The sequence below is a fragment of the Xyrauchen texanus genome, chromosome 14 (assembly GCF_025860055.1).
Source record: "Xyrauchen texanus isolate HMW12.3.18 chromosome 14, RBS_HiC_50CHRs, whole genome shotgun sequence".
In the NCBI taxonomy this organism is placed as follows: Eukaryota; Metazoa; Chordata; class Actinopteri; order Cypriniformes; family Catostomidae; genus Xyrauchen; species Xyrauchen texanus.
In genome coordinates, this window is record NC_068289.1 from 18,712,941 (window position 1) to 18,729,950 (window position 17,010).

The following is a 17,010-nucleotide window of genomic DNA, read 5'->3' on the forward strand; positions in this document are numbered from 1 at the left end:
AGCGACAGAAGGGGAACTTAAGCTACAATACAAATAGTTTGCAATCAATTCCATTCTAGTACTTACTGTAAGCCATGATACATCAGTTTGCAAATGATTCCATTCCAGAACGTTTGCTATAATACACTGTTTGCAATCAATTGGACTGGAGTGGTGGTGTAGTGGGCTAAAGCACATAACTGGTAATCAGAAGGTCACTGGTTCAATACCTACAGCCACCACCATTGTGTCCTTGAGCAAGGCACTTAACTCCAGGTTGCTCCGGGTGGATTGTCCCTGTAATAAATGAGCTGTAAGTCGCTTTGGATAAAAGCGTCTGCCAAATGCATAAATGTAAATGTAAATTCCATTCTAGAACTTGGGCAATAATTCAAACTGTTTGCAATTAATTCCATTCTCAAAATTAAGCCATAATGCATATAGTTTACAATCAGTTCCATTCTAAAAATTAAGCCATGATTCAAGTAGTTTGCAATCAATACTATTCTAGAAATTGTTGGAAATCAATTCCATTCTAGAATTTACTGTAAGCCATGATACATCAGTTTGCAAATGATTCCATTCCAGAACTTTTGCTATAATACAATGTTTGTACTCAATTCCTTTCTAGAACTTTAGCAATAATAAAAACCAATTGCAATTCATTCCATTCTCAAACTTAAGCCATAATAAACAGTTTCCTATTAATTCAATACTAGAAATTAAGCCTTGAAACAAACATTTTGCAATCAATTATATTCTAGAACTTAAGCCATAATAGATTTCAACCCATTATATTCCTAAAATTAAGCTACAATACAAACCGTTTGCAATAAGTTCCATTATAGAACTTACTGTAAGCCATGATACATCAGTTTGCAATTAATTCCATTCTCGAACTTAAACCACAATAAAAGTTTTTTTCTCTCCCCTTGTCTCCCCAATTTGGAATGCCCAATTCCCAATGCGCTCTAAGTCCTCTTGGTGGTGTAGTGACTTGCCTCAATCCGGAGGACAAATCTCAGTTGCCTCCGTGTCTGAGACTGTTAATCACATGGTGTAACCTCCTCATGGTCACTATAATGTGTCATTCTCGCTCTCGGTGGGGCGTGTGGCTTGTTGAACACGTTACCGCATAGACGTAGCACGCGCGGAAGCCCACGCTATTCTCCGCGGCATCCATATACAACTCACCACGTGCCCCACCGAGAGCGAGAACAACACAAGGAGGTTACCTCATGTAACTCTACCCTCCTTAGCAACCAGGCCAATTTGGTTGCTTAGGAGACCTGGCTGGATTCACTCAGCAAGCTCTGGATTTGAACTTGCAACCCCAGGGGTACTAGTCAGCATCAATACTTGCTGAGCTACCCAGGCCCCAATCAATTCCATTCTTAAACATTTAAGCCACAATATAAAAAATTTACCGTCAATACCATTTTATTATAATACTACTATGAAATGCTGCAAATACCAGCATAAACGGAGTTTGTTGTTATTTTTAGTATTTTGAAGCATATCATATAATACGTTACACAAGACCAACACCATTCCAAGAGGAAGTGTGTGTTTGGGGAGGGGGGTTACACTGTAGTAACTGCCAGATGTTGACTGTGGAAATAATTGCTTTCTACAGATAGAGCATTTTTATCTGTGTAACTGTCATTAGCATACAAATGAGCTCTGGTCATCATTTATTCAGAGATAGAAGATTTCAAGTCAAGCCAAACACAAGTATTAATTAAGTTGTTTCTTAATTAAATGAGAGCAGTTCTCCTGCTTTAATCTGGTAGGGATAGATTTGGGCTATCTGTCCAATTCCCATGATGCTACACAGGTACAGCGATTATGTGTACTGCTCTGCTTGGAGAAGCCCAGAAGTTTACAACAGTTAAATGAGTCCATGTTCATGAGTTTAAATCTTAGCATCTAAATAAAAAACACCTTTGTGAACATGTAGCAATATATAGCAAGAATTGTAACTGGTGCCCCTTGTAAATGCAAACTGTAAATGTAAGTGTGTGTGTAGCATGTATATGAGTGCATTATTAAAGAAACTTGTCTTTGCTTATCTTAAACCACCATAGGGGCTCTGTCACTATATTTGAAGTTCACACATATATTTCTATTTGTGTGTGTGTGTGCGTGCGTGCATCGAATGCTCTGATGTTAGAATGAGTGGGAGGGTTCCAATCAGAGTCACATGATAAGTAATGGTTACTGTATATAATCGTACACAGACCCACTTGTAGAGTATTTAGGGGTTTCAATGAAAGTTCACTAACTGGTTAGTTTGGCGGTGTTGTGTTATGCTATCAGCTTAGCTGTACTGTGTTTACAATATGGCGTCGGCAGGTTGCGATTGCACTGTAGATTGCCCCGGAAGAGTCTCTTTAGAACTTCCCGTGAACTTTCGTCGCCATAGTAACCAAGACCAGTTTGATTGGTGATCTGGGCCAACACTGATAAAAACAGTTTCATCGATGCCTATGTACGTCAGCGTGTTCCACAGCACACAAACAAACAGTTATCAGTTAAAGTGCCCAGATTCTCACATGATGTCTATTCTCACTGTGTGAAGTCATTGCAACAGTGAGTCTGTTGACTTGCATTAAACTCTATAAATGCCATCAAACTTCCCCAAAATCTATCTCACAATGCCGAACAACATTTAAAGGTGAAGTGTGCAATTTCTGCGCCACTAGCTCACCAAACTGATATACAATTATGACTGTTTTCAAACAGGTTTCCTGAGCATTCACCCCATCTTCCATTGTTTGTACAAACAGATAATCCCGTCCCAAAGTCATACCATTGGTTGAGTCAATGTTGCCGTGCTCAAACAGTGTTTTGACAGCACCACACAGTCACCGTGTTTACGCTTTACTGGGTAAATCAGTCTACTGTATAAATCGCTTACATTTAGAAAGTATTTTAGGTTAGCATAGAAAAAATTACACACTTCTCCTTTAATGGAAAGTAATGAAGATAGGATCTTTGCTCATGGTTATGTGTCTTTCCAGGGTCACAATATCTTCTCTAATCTGTCCTCACATGAGTATGGAGAACTCATGCAGCTCCTAAAACAATCCATACTGGCTACAGATCTAACACTCTACTTTCAGTAAGTACTTCTGCTTTTACTTGAATAGTCTGGGACAATTTGTGTTTTGTTGTGGTGTTACAAATTTTAGTAGAATTTTGTGCTGGGAATGACATTTTTAACTTAAATTTAAATAGCCGACTCCTTTGTCTTGCTAAGGCTTATTTCATAGCTAACATTTTATGTTGCACAATTAATAAACAAATTTAAATAATATTTTTGCACTTTATATTTTTACAATTTATATTTACAATATTTTGGCAGAATTTGTCATAATTACAGCTTGATTGTATATGACGTCCAATAAAAAGTTATTTTTACCTTGATTTTTGTTTGATTTCTTCAAACATCACTTGTCTCATATTTCATCTAAAGCATGCTTTTCACAGACCATTTTGTCCACTTTGGCAACAAGAACACAAACTTTAAAATTATAAGGGGTAAAATTGTTTGATGTGGTGGAAATGACACCATAACTGTGGGACAGTTGTAATTTTAAAAGATGTGTAGAAATAATTTTAAGACAATAAATATTGAAATGGTTTATGTTTGATTCACTCTTTGTTTATATTATCATAGATTTAAACATGTAATATATAAATATATATTTTTATAATGGATTTTCATAGTTTCATATTGAAAGTCTGGGTCTGGGATGCGGCTAAAACAGTAAAATATGTACATAAAAGACATACAAAAATTACAAACATAAATGATGATGGCCTGGTAAAAAGTTTCCAATTCTGTTTTAGTGATACCTTCATATAACAAAAAGAACAAATTTGAAATCTGTTTGTTTTGATAAAGACCAACTCGTGAGACAGTTGTAGAAACACCCATAGATGGACAATATCACATACAGATACAAAAATTAACTATATTACTAGGTGGAAGAATTGTTTATTGGGCATTAAACACTTTTGGGAAGTGTGTGACATGATATACTCCAACTAAAATTATTTTAAAAAGCATTTTGTTCATATTTTAATCATTTGTATGATTTATGCATTTTCGTGACCTCATATTATTGAAGAAACTACATGGAATATTTGTACTTTAAAAACAAAGAATTCTGTGAAAAAGTGAAGGCAGAAGGCAAAAAGTGGTGAAAACCCTAAAAGAAATAATTTTCTGCTAGAAAATATAAAAAGGCTATAAGTCTTAACCCAAAACCTTGATTGGGCATGTTATGCTTTAACTACACTACTGTGCTCTTTGTGTATTTTTTTCATATTGTTGTTACTGCATATTGTGATGTGCTTAAGAACACTCCTTTACCATGGTAAAATCACTGTAATGTACTGATTCTAATGGTTTATTGCTGTACTGTAAAACTGAAACCTTGTATACCATTTAAAACCCATTTGTGTGGCAACCTCTCTTATTTATTTTTGATTTAGTTCGTTTTTATTTTTGGTCTAAAAATATCCCTGCTCCATAAATCAGGAGTGATATGATGGTGATTTGGGCAGCAGATATTGTGTTTACCTAAGCTCATAGTGCCACCATGTGGAAGGACTGTGAACTGCATTTGAGTGCTGATAGATTGATTTTCATTCACAGGAACAGAAATTCCTTTTTTGAGCTGGTGAAGAAAGGTGAATACAACTGGAATGTGAAGGAACACAGAGATATGTGCAGGTCTGTTGTGCATTCACACATTTACATAGCTATCATAATAAGGACACATCACAGACTTATATTGTCTTTATGTGAAGCTAATTATAATTACTATACTGTAGACTAACCCTTACCCTATCCAAACCCCATCCAAACCCCTTTCAGAAAACTTGAATTTTTCCATAATGAAAAAGAATTACAATATTTTTTCCACTTGAGGGCATCCCAGAATGTCCTCAAAGGAAAATGCACTTTTGAGGACATTTTGTCCCAAAACTACTGCTAAATTAACCCAAACACAGAGAGCATTTATTTCGGAACTCTTCTCAGGTCGATGTTGATGACAGCATGTGATTTGGGAGCTGTCACTAAACCCTGGGAGATATCATGCAAGGTAGACACTCATACCCAATTCACCATAGCTGGAGTATGAGGAGTGAATATTACTGAAGTGTGATCTTTGTTCTATAACAGGTCGCAGAACTGGTGACGAGTGAGTTTTTTGAGCAGGGAGACAGAGAGCGATCAGAGCTGAAACTTACTCCCTCGGTAAGATGAACACTTTGAAAAACATCATCTCATAAACTTCTGAAGGAATGTTTTGGGATCAGTACAAGTCTATTAACAGCATCTGTGACATGTTGTTGATAACTACTGAAAACATTTTTGACTGATCCTTCCATTAGTAAGCAGAAACAAAAATCTTATACTTTTACAATGGAAGTCTATGGGGCAAGGCATTCCGGAGGGTTTAAAAACAAAAATGTGAAGCTCAAATGTTTGTTAATGTGCTTATATTAATTATTTTTAAAACTCTGATTTTTTTTACTTTGCACAGTAAAGGTTAGTAAGTGATTTATAACATTAGTCTCATGTAAACAAGTATTATGTATAAATCTTGTGGTTATACTTTTACAGTGTCTGTTTTAACTAAAGGTTTTCCTTCGATCAAAATGTTTAATTGATTTAATTAAATAATATGCAGATTAATTCATAAAATCTTAACTTTTTGAAGTTGTTTAAGAAGTTCTGAAAAAAAAATTCAAATTGTAATATTATTTTTCACGTTATTAATGTCCTGACTATACATTGTGATCAGTTGAGTTGCACTGTGGTGAATAAAATACCAATTTCTTTCCATAAGACCAAAGTCTGTACATTATTCCAAACTTTTGGCCACCAGTACAGACAAGTAAATCATTGATTAGTCAATATAAAAGTGTCTTCAGAAGGCAATATATTATTTATTTCAGTCATTGGCCTACAGTCTACAGCAATGCATTTTGCAATTCAATTCATCGATCTGTCAGAAAGAGATTTATTATATGGGACGCATCTATGTGTACATGCATCAAATGGACGGTTTTGGACTGCCTCACTCGTGTCGTGTCATAAACAGTGTATTTTGGACACTGTGTCAAGTTAAGCATAGTCTGACAATTAGAATATCAAGTTTCAAGAGCCCTGCATTCCGAGTCATGCTCCATCCAGCTTTGTTTCGACACAAGAACTTGTCTTTATCTTATACTGTCAGTAAGTATGGTTCGCCTTCTGTAACTCAATCGACATTTTGTCAATTGTAGTGACACAAGGGACTTCTTTCGGGAGTCTCGGATACCTCTGAATATGAAAACCGGCTCACTGGCTCACCTCATGGCCAGTCTTGATGTCTCCGTCAGTGCAGGATGATGACGTCACCGCTGCATCGAAAACGTCGTTTCATCTGATGCGGAGCACTCAGCTGGGCTGCCACCTTCGGGCTTGCACGCCCAGTTTGCGGCTGACGCTCAGATGTCCTATATGCATGCTCGGGCTGCCGTGAACGTTGGGCTGGACTGGAACCCTCCATCCTCCCCTCAGCCCTCATGGCTAGATGGTTCCTTGGATATGCTGATCCATTCAGTCAGCACCGCAACGGGAGCGTACATAAATCGCCACGGTGGCGTGTGTTCTCATCATATGTCACAACTCGCCCACCATCTCCTCCTCTGGAGTCAACAACGACTGAGGTCGCTGCATGCCACTCATATCTCGGGCAGCCTCAACACAACAGCGGATGTGCTGTCACGACAGGCTCCGCTCAGTGGAGAGTGGAGACTCCAACCCCAGGTGGATCAGCTGATCTGGGAACGTTATGGCAAAGCACAGGAAGACCTGTTCACTTCCCTGGAGAACTCCCATTGCCTGCTCTGGTACTCCCTCAGGTTGGAGGCAAGTCCCCTTGGGACAGTTGCGTTGGCACACAGCTGGCCCCAGGGGCTGAACAAGTACACATTTACCCAGTAAGCCTACATGCACTGGTGCTCTGCAAGGTCAGGGAGGACAGGAAACAAGTCACTCTAGTGGCCCCATACTGGCTCACCCTGACTTGGTTCTCGGAACTCAAGCTCCTCGCGACAGCACCTCCCTGGCAGATTCCCCTGAGGAAAGACCTTCTTTCTCAGAGACAGGGCACCCTCTGGCATCTGAGCCCAGACATCTGGAACCTCCACATCTGGCCCCTTGATGGGATGCGGAAGATCTGAGTGGTCTACCACCAGCTGTCGTAGACACCATCAACCAAGCCAGAGCTCCCTCCACCAGGCAGCTTTACGCCCTAATGTAGCACCTGTTCTCGATCTGAAGACCCGCAGAGGTGCGCAGTCGGGTCTGTGCTCTCATTCATACAGGGAAATTTGGAGGGGTGGCTGTCCCCCTCCACCTTAAAGGTATATGTTGCCGCTATAGTGGCCCACCATGATACGGTGGACGGTAAGTCCCAAGGAAAGCCCGACCTGATTATCAGGATTCTAAGAGGCGCCCGGAGATTGAACCCTCCCAGGACACGCCTGTTCCCCTCATGGGATCTCTCCATGGTCCTTGTGGGCCTCCAGAGAACCCCCTTTGAGCCTCTAGAATCAGTGGAGCTAAGTGCCCTCTCTCAGAAGACGGCCCTCCTGATTGAGCTCGCTTCCATCAAGAGGGTCGGAAACCTGCACGCATTCTCTGTCAGTGACACTTGCGTGGAGTTCGGTCTGGCAGATACTCATGTTATCCTAAGACCTCGACCGGGCTATGTGCCCAAGGTTCCTACGACCCCATTCAGGGACCATGTAGTGAAATTGCAAGCGGTGCCCCGGGAGGGCCCTATCGTTGCTGTGTCAAAGGCTTGCCCAATGGGTAGTCGACGCCATCACATTGGCCTATCAAACCCAGGCCGTGTGCGCCACCCTTGCGGGTTCAAGCACACCCTACAAGAAGTGTGGCATCCTCCTGAGTACTGGAAATTGGCATCTCTCTAGCAGGCATCTGTAGAGCAGCGGGCTGGGCAACACCCAATACATTTGTAAGATTCTACAATATCCAGTTTGTATCAGTTTCTTCCCGTGTTTTGTCCAACCCGAGCATGTAGAACTCGGTAACATGGGATGACTGACCGGGTGTACCGCTTGCGCTATCACCTTTCCCCTCCACTGAGGTGAACACGTGTGCTTTTTCTCCAAGGTTAATCCACTAACTCACGCTCCCTGGATGTCTTTTCTCCCATGCTTGCCATGTCGCTTGTTCCCACCCCCCATGAGAATCCTTGTTCGGATGCCGGGAACCTAATAAAAACAATATGATGCCTTAGTGGGGCGTCGGGGAGGGTTATGTGCAGTCTGATGCTCATGCTTCTTGGCATGCAGATCACGTAACACGTTTCAGTGTAGGTGGCACTATTGAATAGGGACCCTTTGTGTCACTACAATCGACACAACATCGAGTGAGTGATAGGAGGGGAATGTCTAGGTTACTAGTGTAACCCCCCTTCCCTGATGGAGGGAACGAGACTTTGTGTCACCCTGCCTTTTATACCCGTATGTCTGGGGGCAGGACATGCAAATTCTGTTTGCCAATTTGTCATTGGCCTTTTTCATATTCAGAGGTATCCGAGGCTCCCGAAATAAGCCCCTTGTGTAACTACAATTGACACAATGTCTTGTTCCCTCCATCAAGGAACGGGGGTTACACTAGTAACCTAGATGTTTGTTGCCTCTGTACAGTTGAAGTTGCGTTTACTGCCACCTGCTGTCTGAGACTCGTAAAAGCATAAAGTTGGTATTTCAAGCTTGAATTTCTCTGATCGTAGGAAAATTCCTTTAGCCATGATTAATTGCATTACTTTTTATATAATTAATTGCACTGGTTAACATGTTAAATCAGCATCCTTCATATTAACGTATATCCATGTGCAATGCCGTGCCCCATAGACTTGTTACTCTATTACTGTAAACACAATAATTATTTTCTGTTGTACTCAAAGGCATGCTTTGATTCTGATCCAAACTGTAGGTCTTTTATCATGTATTGAAGTGGCAATCGATTGTTATAAATATAAAAATTTTAAGATGAACGTTTGAAACGTTTGAATAAGACATCTGTTCACAGGTTGCATTGAGCTTACATCATAATTAAACACACACATACATACAATGGCCAGCTGCACAGGTATAAAACTCTATAATCACACAATTTCTCTGTGTACATATCAGATTTGTAATTACTTGATATTGTACAATACAATCATTTATAAAGTGCAAAAAATAGCAGTCTGTCCGCACACTAATACACACAGTCACCCACAATTGAAAAGGAAATTAAAAACTTGTGGCCAACTTTCTACAATATATTTCCTATTTGCTTATATTTGGATTATGAGGCAGAAGGTGCACATTAGAAAGATAGCACAGCTCAAACACACTCTAGAAATGCTATGCTCAGGTTAAAAGTCTCAGTCTTTAGTTCCAAGTGTGTGGGTGTTTGCCTGATATATTCAAACACAGAGCCACTATCTCTCCACAGCAGCCTGCCTGCACACACACACACACACACACACACACACACACACACACACACACAAACTTACTTTTACACATGTGTATGTTCAGTTAGAAAAGAGCACAGCCATTATCAGCTAAAACAGACAAGTCCATAAAACGAATTGTCTCAAAGGCCTCTCAGTTCACTCCTACACAAACATAGGTATCCACAACACAGCAATGACCATCCGGTGACATTTGTAAGTAGAGATGGTGAATGATGTTAGGAGAACACATACAAAGGTTTAAAGAGTTAAATTAAGGTTAATGTTTTATCGAGTTTTAAATCAACAAATCCTCACGTCAACTCACGTGCTCTTCAAAATTCACACACTGTTCCTTTGCTTCACAAGCGCAGCGCTCTGTCAGTTGAGTTACTGTGCAATCTGATCACATTTAAACAAGCTTGTAAATGTAGTTGTTTATTAAATACAAACGTTAAAATGTATCGCCTTACAAGTCATGCAATATAGTAAAAGTAAATTTCACCAGGATACTGATGTTATATGCACAATGAGCCACGTAAAAATAATTTTGCAAAAAAATGTATTGCAACAAAGTTGCACATTTCAGAGCTGTGGCAAAGATGGGAGATTTTTAGTGGACAATATTTAAAATGTCCATCTGTTTCCGACACAAAGCTAGCATGTACTGTATCTCTAGCACACAAGTTAAATGGACTACTTTCCGTCATTTTTTGAGCTTGACAAACAAGCGAAACATATTCTTTTTGTTTTCCACGGAAGAAAAAAGGCATACAGGTTTCAAAACGATAGAAGTGTTAATAAACGTTTTTTGGGTGAACTAATTTTTTAAACTTAAAACATTGAGGGGGGTTTGTTTTTAACAGATTTCTATTTTTATTTTGTGTGTATGCAATAGGCAATTTTTGACCGAAATCGTAAGGACGAGCTGCCGGGGTTACAACTGGAGTGGATTGATGGAATCTGCGCACCACTGTATGAGGTAATTTTAGTCAGTGTTGTTGTGTGTTTACATTTTTTCTTTGAGAAAATCAACCTACAAATGGCTTACTGTACTTAAAGTTGTCTCTGCATATTAAGATTGGACAGAATAAAGTATTTTAACATTAGAAAAAAATATATATAATCTACACTAATCTATAGACACTAATCTATCACTTTCGCAGACACAAAATACTCAATACATACTCTTTCTTTCTGCCTGTATGTACAGAAATTTCAGTTTAGCATTCCAGATCAGAGAGACAGGTATAATGTGACATCATCCACACTTACATGCTCTAATTCCTCTATTACCCCTTAATCCTCAGAGGAAGAGAAAGATAATGAGAGACAGTAAGGGACAGAAAATGCGAGTGGTGCTTGCCCAAAATTCCCCACCACGATTCTAGGGTGTTGTAGGTGGTTGCTAGGGAATTACTGTGCAGTTACTAAAACACAGTTTCCCACTGGTATTAATATGTGTTTCATAGACTTACAGAATGTCTTTGATCTTTGAAGACTAGCATCTCATCTGTCTGCATGTTCTATATGAATTATCCTACAAGTATTTCAGTCACATTTAAGTGTTTTTTTTTTTCTTGCGGAGCTGTTATTATGACATAGAAACCAGACTCTCCTCTGCCATGTTGAAAGTTTACATCTCCCAATTTGGCTGGTGTCAGGTAGGTACCCTGAGCGTTTTTGATTACTTTGTCTATCGCGACTCTCAGTTGTGATCAACGGTAATGCTAAAGCTTACCTTTATTTCTCAGCTATAATGTGGTAGTAATCAGAGTAATTGTTGAGTGAGTGACAATTCCGGATAACTTAAAAGATGTTTGTGCATTGACTAACCCAGTTTGTCAATATTAGCTCATTGAAAAGTCTGATTGAAAGTCATCTACCTTTCAGAGGTTAAAATACCAAATTCATCAGACAATTACAGCGCTGATAAGCGGTTACTGGCTTCACCGGTTACGCCTGTCAAAAGTAGCTCTTCCAAAAAGTTGAGAGTTAATAACCCTGGTGAAGAAGTCTCTAACGCTACATTACTGCAGGCAATTCAGGCTCTTATGAGAAGATTTGACAGTCAAGACCAGAAACTAGAAGACTTGGCTTCCCAGATGAAACAGAATGCTGCCATAATAGCACCCCCAACAGATAACAAAGATCTGAAAGTTTCCATCCAAGATCTAGCCAGATACAAAAGGCGATGGAATCTTTGCATCAGTGGTCTAAACGAAAAGGAAAATGAAGATACCAGGCAAGATGTCATAAATATTCTGCCCAGTATTGCTCCCGAGAGGGCATCTAAGCTAGAGGACGCTGTGGATTCTATGCATCGTTTGCCGAGAAGAGATGGAAGAACCACAACAGGTTATTTTGCCGTTTATCATGCACCTTAACAGGGATTTCATTTGGAAAGCTACGAAAAACTCTCCGATTTGTTAAGAACTTGGCGTCTGGTTTGCAGGAGATATAACGAAGGAAGACAAGGCAGCTTGGGATGCTCTTTGGCCTCAAATCGACAATACATTTAAGGCTGGGCAAAAGGCGTATTTCTGAGGGACATTTGGGTACATCAGTGGTCCGTGTATATCAACTATTTAAAAGGTAGACAAAGATTAAGACGAGAATCTTAAGTTGGTGTCAATGAGGAAACACATAAGAGTTTGTTTAGTTTCTCAAAAGAGATTATGCATGTGTTAATCTATTGATTAGATTAAGACATTTTAAATTCATGTTCTCTTTAAATGATAAGTTCTGTTTTATTTTGTTAAAGGCGAGAGGTTTAAAAGTTAAGGTCAATCGCAAGGCAACCTTTTTCTTTTGTAAGAGTCAGAAAGCAATGTAATTTTTCTGCAGGAAATGCATTCCACTGTGTCTGATGTTCAATTTTGGTGTATTCAATGGGGTAATAAAATTATGTTTTAGTCATGGTACCTCACGATCTGCAGGGGTCGCTGTTTTGTTAAATAATGCTTCGGGGAAAGTCATATTTTCAAAAGCAGATGGTTTTGCACAGTGGTTGTTTTGTGTAATGAATCTATTCATGTAAATGTATATAGTTATAACAATATAAATGAGAACAAAGAATCACTCTCTAAATTGACATATCTGATCTGAATGATACAAAAAGATAGTACTCTACTTATAAAATTGCAGTGGGGGAGACTTTAATATGGTTTTTGATGACTGGGTGGACACAAAGTTCACAAACGACCATTATAATTCTGTCTTGATTGAGTTTTGTGATACTGTAGGCCTAGAAAATATTTGGAGAAGAAATGATCTAGAAAAGAGGCAATATTCATGGTTTAAAATGGATGGTGCCTCTTAAGTCTACAATAGACTTTTGGTTGACCTCTTATTACATTTCAATGATTGTCGATGATCAGTCCATTAGTCCAATTATACATTCATATATTTCAAAATGGGAGTTTAATAAATGTAAAGTATGCAGCTATTCAATATCCTTTAGAAACAATATCATGAGAGCTCAGAAACAATTAGAAAGGAATTTGGTACAACAGCTACATTTATATTGTAATATAATGTGCTTGCAATATAATGACATTTTTTTTTTATTACAGTCGAAATTAGATGATTTGTTTCTTTAAAAAGCTAAAGGGGTTTTTATTCGATCATGTGCTAGATGGATAGAATAAGGCAAACAAAATACAGCTTACTTTTGTAAATTGGAAAAGAGGCACCAGGCCCAAACAGCAATTAAATGCTTGGTTATTAATGGGAAAGAGTGTACTCTGCTGTTATTTTAAAGGAGATTTACTTATAGGAATAAATACTTTTCATGTTATTTGCCGACAGATTGTCTTATCTTTTTTGAGTCTTTTAAGAAACACATAAACAAGATAGAGGACTGTTTCAAACTGATTTGTGATGCGGACTTAAGTATAAATGAGCTTGATAATAATGTTAATAAGTGAACATTAGATAAAGTCCCAGGCCTGGATGGTCTCACAGCTAACTTTTACAAATATTCCTGGGGAGATATACGAGAACTATTATACAATGTTTTTGAAGAAGCCTTAGGTTTATACTTATACACTCCTGGAAAGTATGAAGCAAGGTGTTATTGTCCTAAATCCTAAATTAATTGATAATCTTAGACCGGTTACATTATTAAACAGTGATTATAAACTAATTGCGCATGTCTTTGTGAACCGTTTGAAAAAAGAATGACCCCAAATCAGTAGTCAAAAGGCAATCAGGATTTATGAAGGGAAGGGTTGTTCATAATAACATTAGATTAGTTGTGGAAATTTTGGATTCTAATGAGTTAATTGAAAATGATGGTTTCATTTTAGTTTTGTATTTCAAGAAAGCAGTTGAAGCAACTATTTTTGAGACTTTGAGAAACTTTGGATTTGGAGAAAATATACATATGATGGTATCAATAGTTCAGTTTCATTACCTAGATTTGACATGTAAAGAGGAATAAAACAAGGCTGTCCTCTCAGTCCATCGCTTTTTATAATGATAGCAGTAATGTTAACCATTCTGATTAAGAATTGTGACATTTTGGGTGGATTGGATATAATAGAAGATCAGATCATCATTAGCCAGTTTGTTTATGATTTTTTTAAGCAATGAAGAACACAATATCATCAAAGCCTTTTCAAAAGCTTCAGGGTAGCATCTTAATTTAAATAAGTGTGAACTTTTACCAATTTATGATTCACAGCTGCAGAGAATTTGTGATATCTCAGTTAAGACTACAGTCAAATATCTTGGTCTACATATTACAAAAGATTGGAAATAAATATACATTTGTAACTGTTCAAATACCATAGGAGTTTGCAGAAGAAAATTTTATATGTGATTGCAAAGAGATCTGTCTATTTTTGGTCTAAATATTTTTACTAAAATTGAATCCTTATCACGATGTATATATATCATGCATATTCCATTCCAGTTTCTTCCCGTAATATAAAAACAATAAATCAAATACATTTTAATTTCATCTGGACAAATAAAACACATTACATTGCAAGAGTTAAGGATTATGTTGATGGTGGATTTAAAACAATAGACTTTAATTGCATGAATGGGACTTTTAAACTAAAATGGTTGAAATAATTTATTCTACATAAAAACACAATTTGGTTTGAATTCCTCCGCTTAATGTTCAGTAAAATTGGTGGCATTGAATTTGTCTTAAAATGTGATTACAATATAAATAAACTGCCAATTAAGCTTTTAAAACAGTTACTTCTCAATTGGAAATGTATTTAAAAACATAATTTTACTCCCCATAACTCTCTATGGTATAACAGTTATTGCATAGTAACATATCTTTTTTTTTTTTTTTTTTTTTTTTTGGAGTGGTTTGATAAAGATATATGGTCTGTCTTTCATCTTATGGATGCCAATGGCAACATTCTTTTATTTGATTATTTTTGTGCAAAATGTAGTCTTCATTTTAATAGAAGGGAATACAGTTCTCTAATTAAAGACATTCCGGTTCAGTTTCTTCAACTAGCAAAAAATATGGTTATGTAATCACCAGTAAACCCTTTTGCCCCTTGTTAATTGTGAATAAGAACAATTTTCTTGAAGAAAAATAATGTAACAACCAATTTATTTTTAAACACCTTAAGTCTAAAACTTTATCCCCTGCATATTCATAGAAGAGAGATACATATCAATATTATAAGAAAATTGAAGTAAAAAAATTGAGAACAGAGTATCTAAAATATCCAATTACACAAAAAGCTAAATAAATTAATTGTAAGCTTATGAATAACATTAACCGTCTGCTGATTTTCTATGGTTACGTTTTAATTTTGAACAAAACAGTTGTTCTCTCTGTACTAATGATATTGAAACAACAGAACATATCTTTTTTTATGTCCAAAGGTTCAGGCTTTTATGAAAAATGTTTTGGAGTGGATCAAGACTTATATGGATATGCCTGTACTAGAATATTAACATATACTGTTTGGGATTATCATAGATAACAAAGATTATATAATAAATGTTATATTTATACTAGCTAATTTTTTTATACACAAAGCTACATTTATGCAGACCCAAACAGTTTTCAATGTTTGTTTTTTTTTTCAGATCATTGAGAAAAAAGAATGCCATTACATTTTTTTATTTAGTAGAAAGCCTTGGAATTACCTAACTTTGGTTTTCAAAAAGTATGTGTTTTATTTAACAAATTAATTAATTCGTTTTTATTTTCATTTCACTCTTAATGTGTTTTTCCTCTCATCCTTATTATTATGCTGATTTCTGCTCAGCTTAGTTAAGATGTTATAATAGTTTGGTGCCTTGATTTTTTGCCTTGCAATTTGTTGATTTCACAGCAAAGAGCATCTCTTTTTATAAATAAAAACGTTTGGTGTAGTGTAATGACAAAATTATTAATGAGTTAAAGTTATTCACAGATTTCTTAGAGGGTCGTTGAATTCTTAAACTTGAGAACATCTGGATTTTGATTAGCAATTCTTATGTAAAGAGATGCATATAATTCATTCCCTCACTAAAGATGTTAATCACAGTTTCTTAGGCTATTATTTTGATTTTCAAATATATTTCAAATATATTTAATTATCAAATGTTTGTAATTAAATTTCCCCTTCTGTCAATCACTCGACGTTGTGTCAAATGTAGTGACACAAGGGGTCTTTCTTGAGAGCCTTGCGTACCTCTGGATTTGAGAAAAGGCCAATGAGAAATTTGCAGACAGAATTTGCATGTCCCGCCTGCGGACATATGGGTATAAAGGGAAGCGGACGTGTGTCTGTCAGTCAGATTTTTTCTTAGGAGCCTCAATACTCAATACTCAGCAGCAAGCTGAGCCTCAATACTGCTCCACTCACCTCTAACCAGAGCATTGCTGTTGGATCTACGGTGTATTACCAGTGGCTTTCTACCCCTCTGCACACTGTGCAGTCCACGCCCCTGACAGCGCTTCTGTAAAAGAGTGTATACCTCTAAAAGAGAAGTATTTTCCTAAAAGAGTTTATTTTCACTCACAAAAAGAGCAATACAGAGCAGGCGTTGAACGTTGTTTTCAGGACGCGTCTTTTTAAAGATGCCCTTCTGCCTCTGTGTAAATTCTGGATGCAGTTGATATCTCTCCAAATCTGACGGTCATAGATGCTGCCTCGTGTGCCTGGGCAGCGGTCACACCATCCACTTTTGTGGATGGTACATGTACTCACTGCGAGAATATGACTATGGCAATGTTGCGGTCGCGGCTTTCATTTCTTAAAGTGAATGCCACTTCATCCGCCCCCACATTGCTCCTTCTTCCCACGGGATTGAAGACAACCTGGCTGGCGATGGAGGCGATTTGGGGATGGCAGCGGGATGGCAGCGGGCTCGGTTTCGGCTCGTCATTCACCTTTCTTCCCGGAGGTGAATGACAAGCTGACGAGGTCATGGAGGGCACCTTTTACTACAAGGAACCGACCTCCTCACTCGTCCGCTCTCACTACCATTGACGGAGGGGTAGCCCATGGGTACACGG

General features: G+C 37.8%; 1 protein-coding gene across 1 annotated transcript in view; it reads left to right on the forward strand.

Moving 5' to 3' along the window:
• Nucleotides 1-17,010, forward strand: part of pde11a (phosphodiesterase 11a) — a 170,281-nt gene that overhangs the window by 142,263 nt on the left and 11,008 nt on the right. Inside the window, exons 15-19 of the mRNA XM_052142651.1 lie at nucleotides 3,003-3,103; nucleotides 4,646-4,723; nucleotides 5,033-5,096; nucleotides 5,177-5,251; nucleotides 10,423-10,506. Of these exons, the coding sequence (XP_051998611.1) occupies nucleotides 3,003-3,103; nucleotides 4,646-4,723; nucleotides 5,033-5,096; nucleotides 5,177-5,251; nucleotides 10,423-10,506 (402 nt within the window). The remainder of the gene's footprint in view (nucleotides 1-3,002; nucleotides 3,104-4,645; nucleotides 4,724-5,032; nucleotides 5,097-5,176; nucleotides 5,252-10,422; nucleotides 10,507-17,010) is intronic.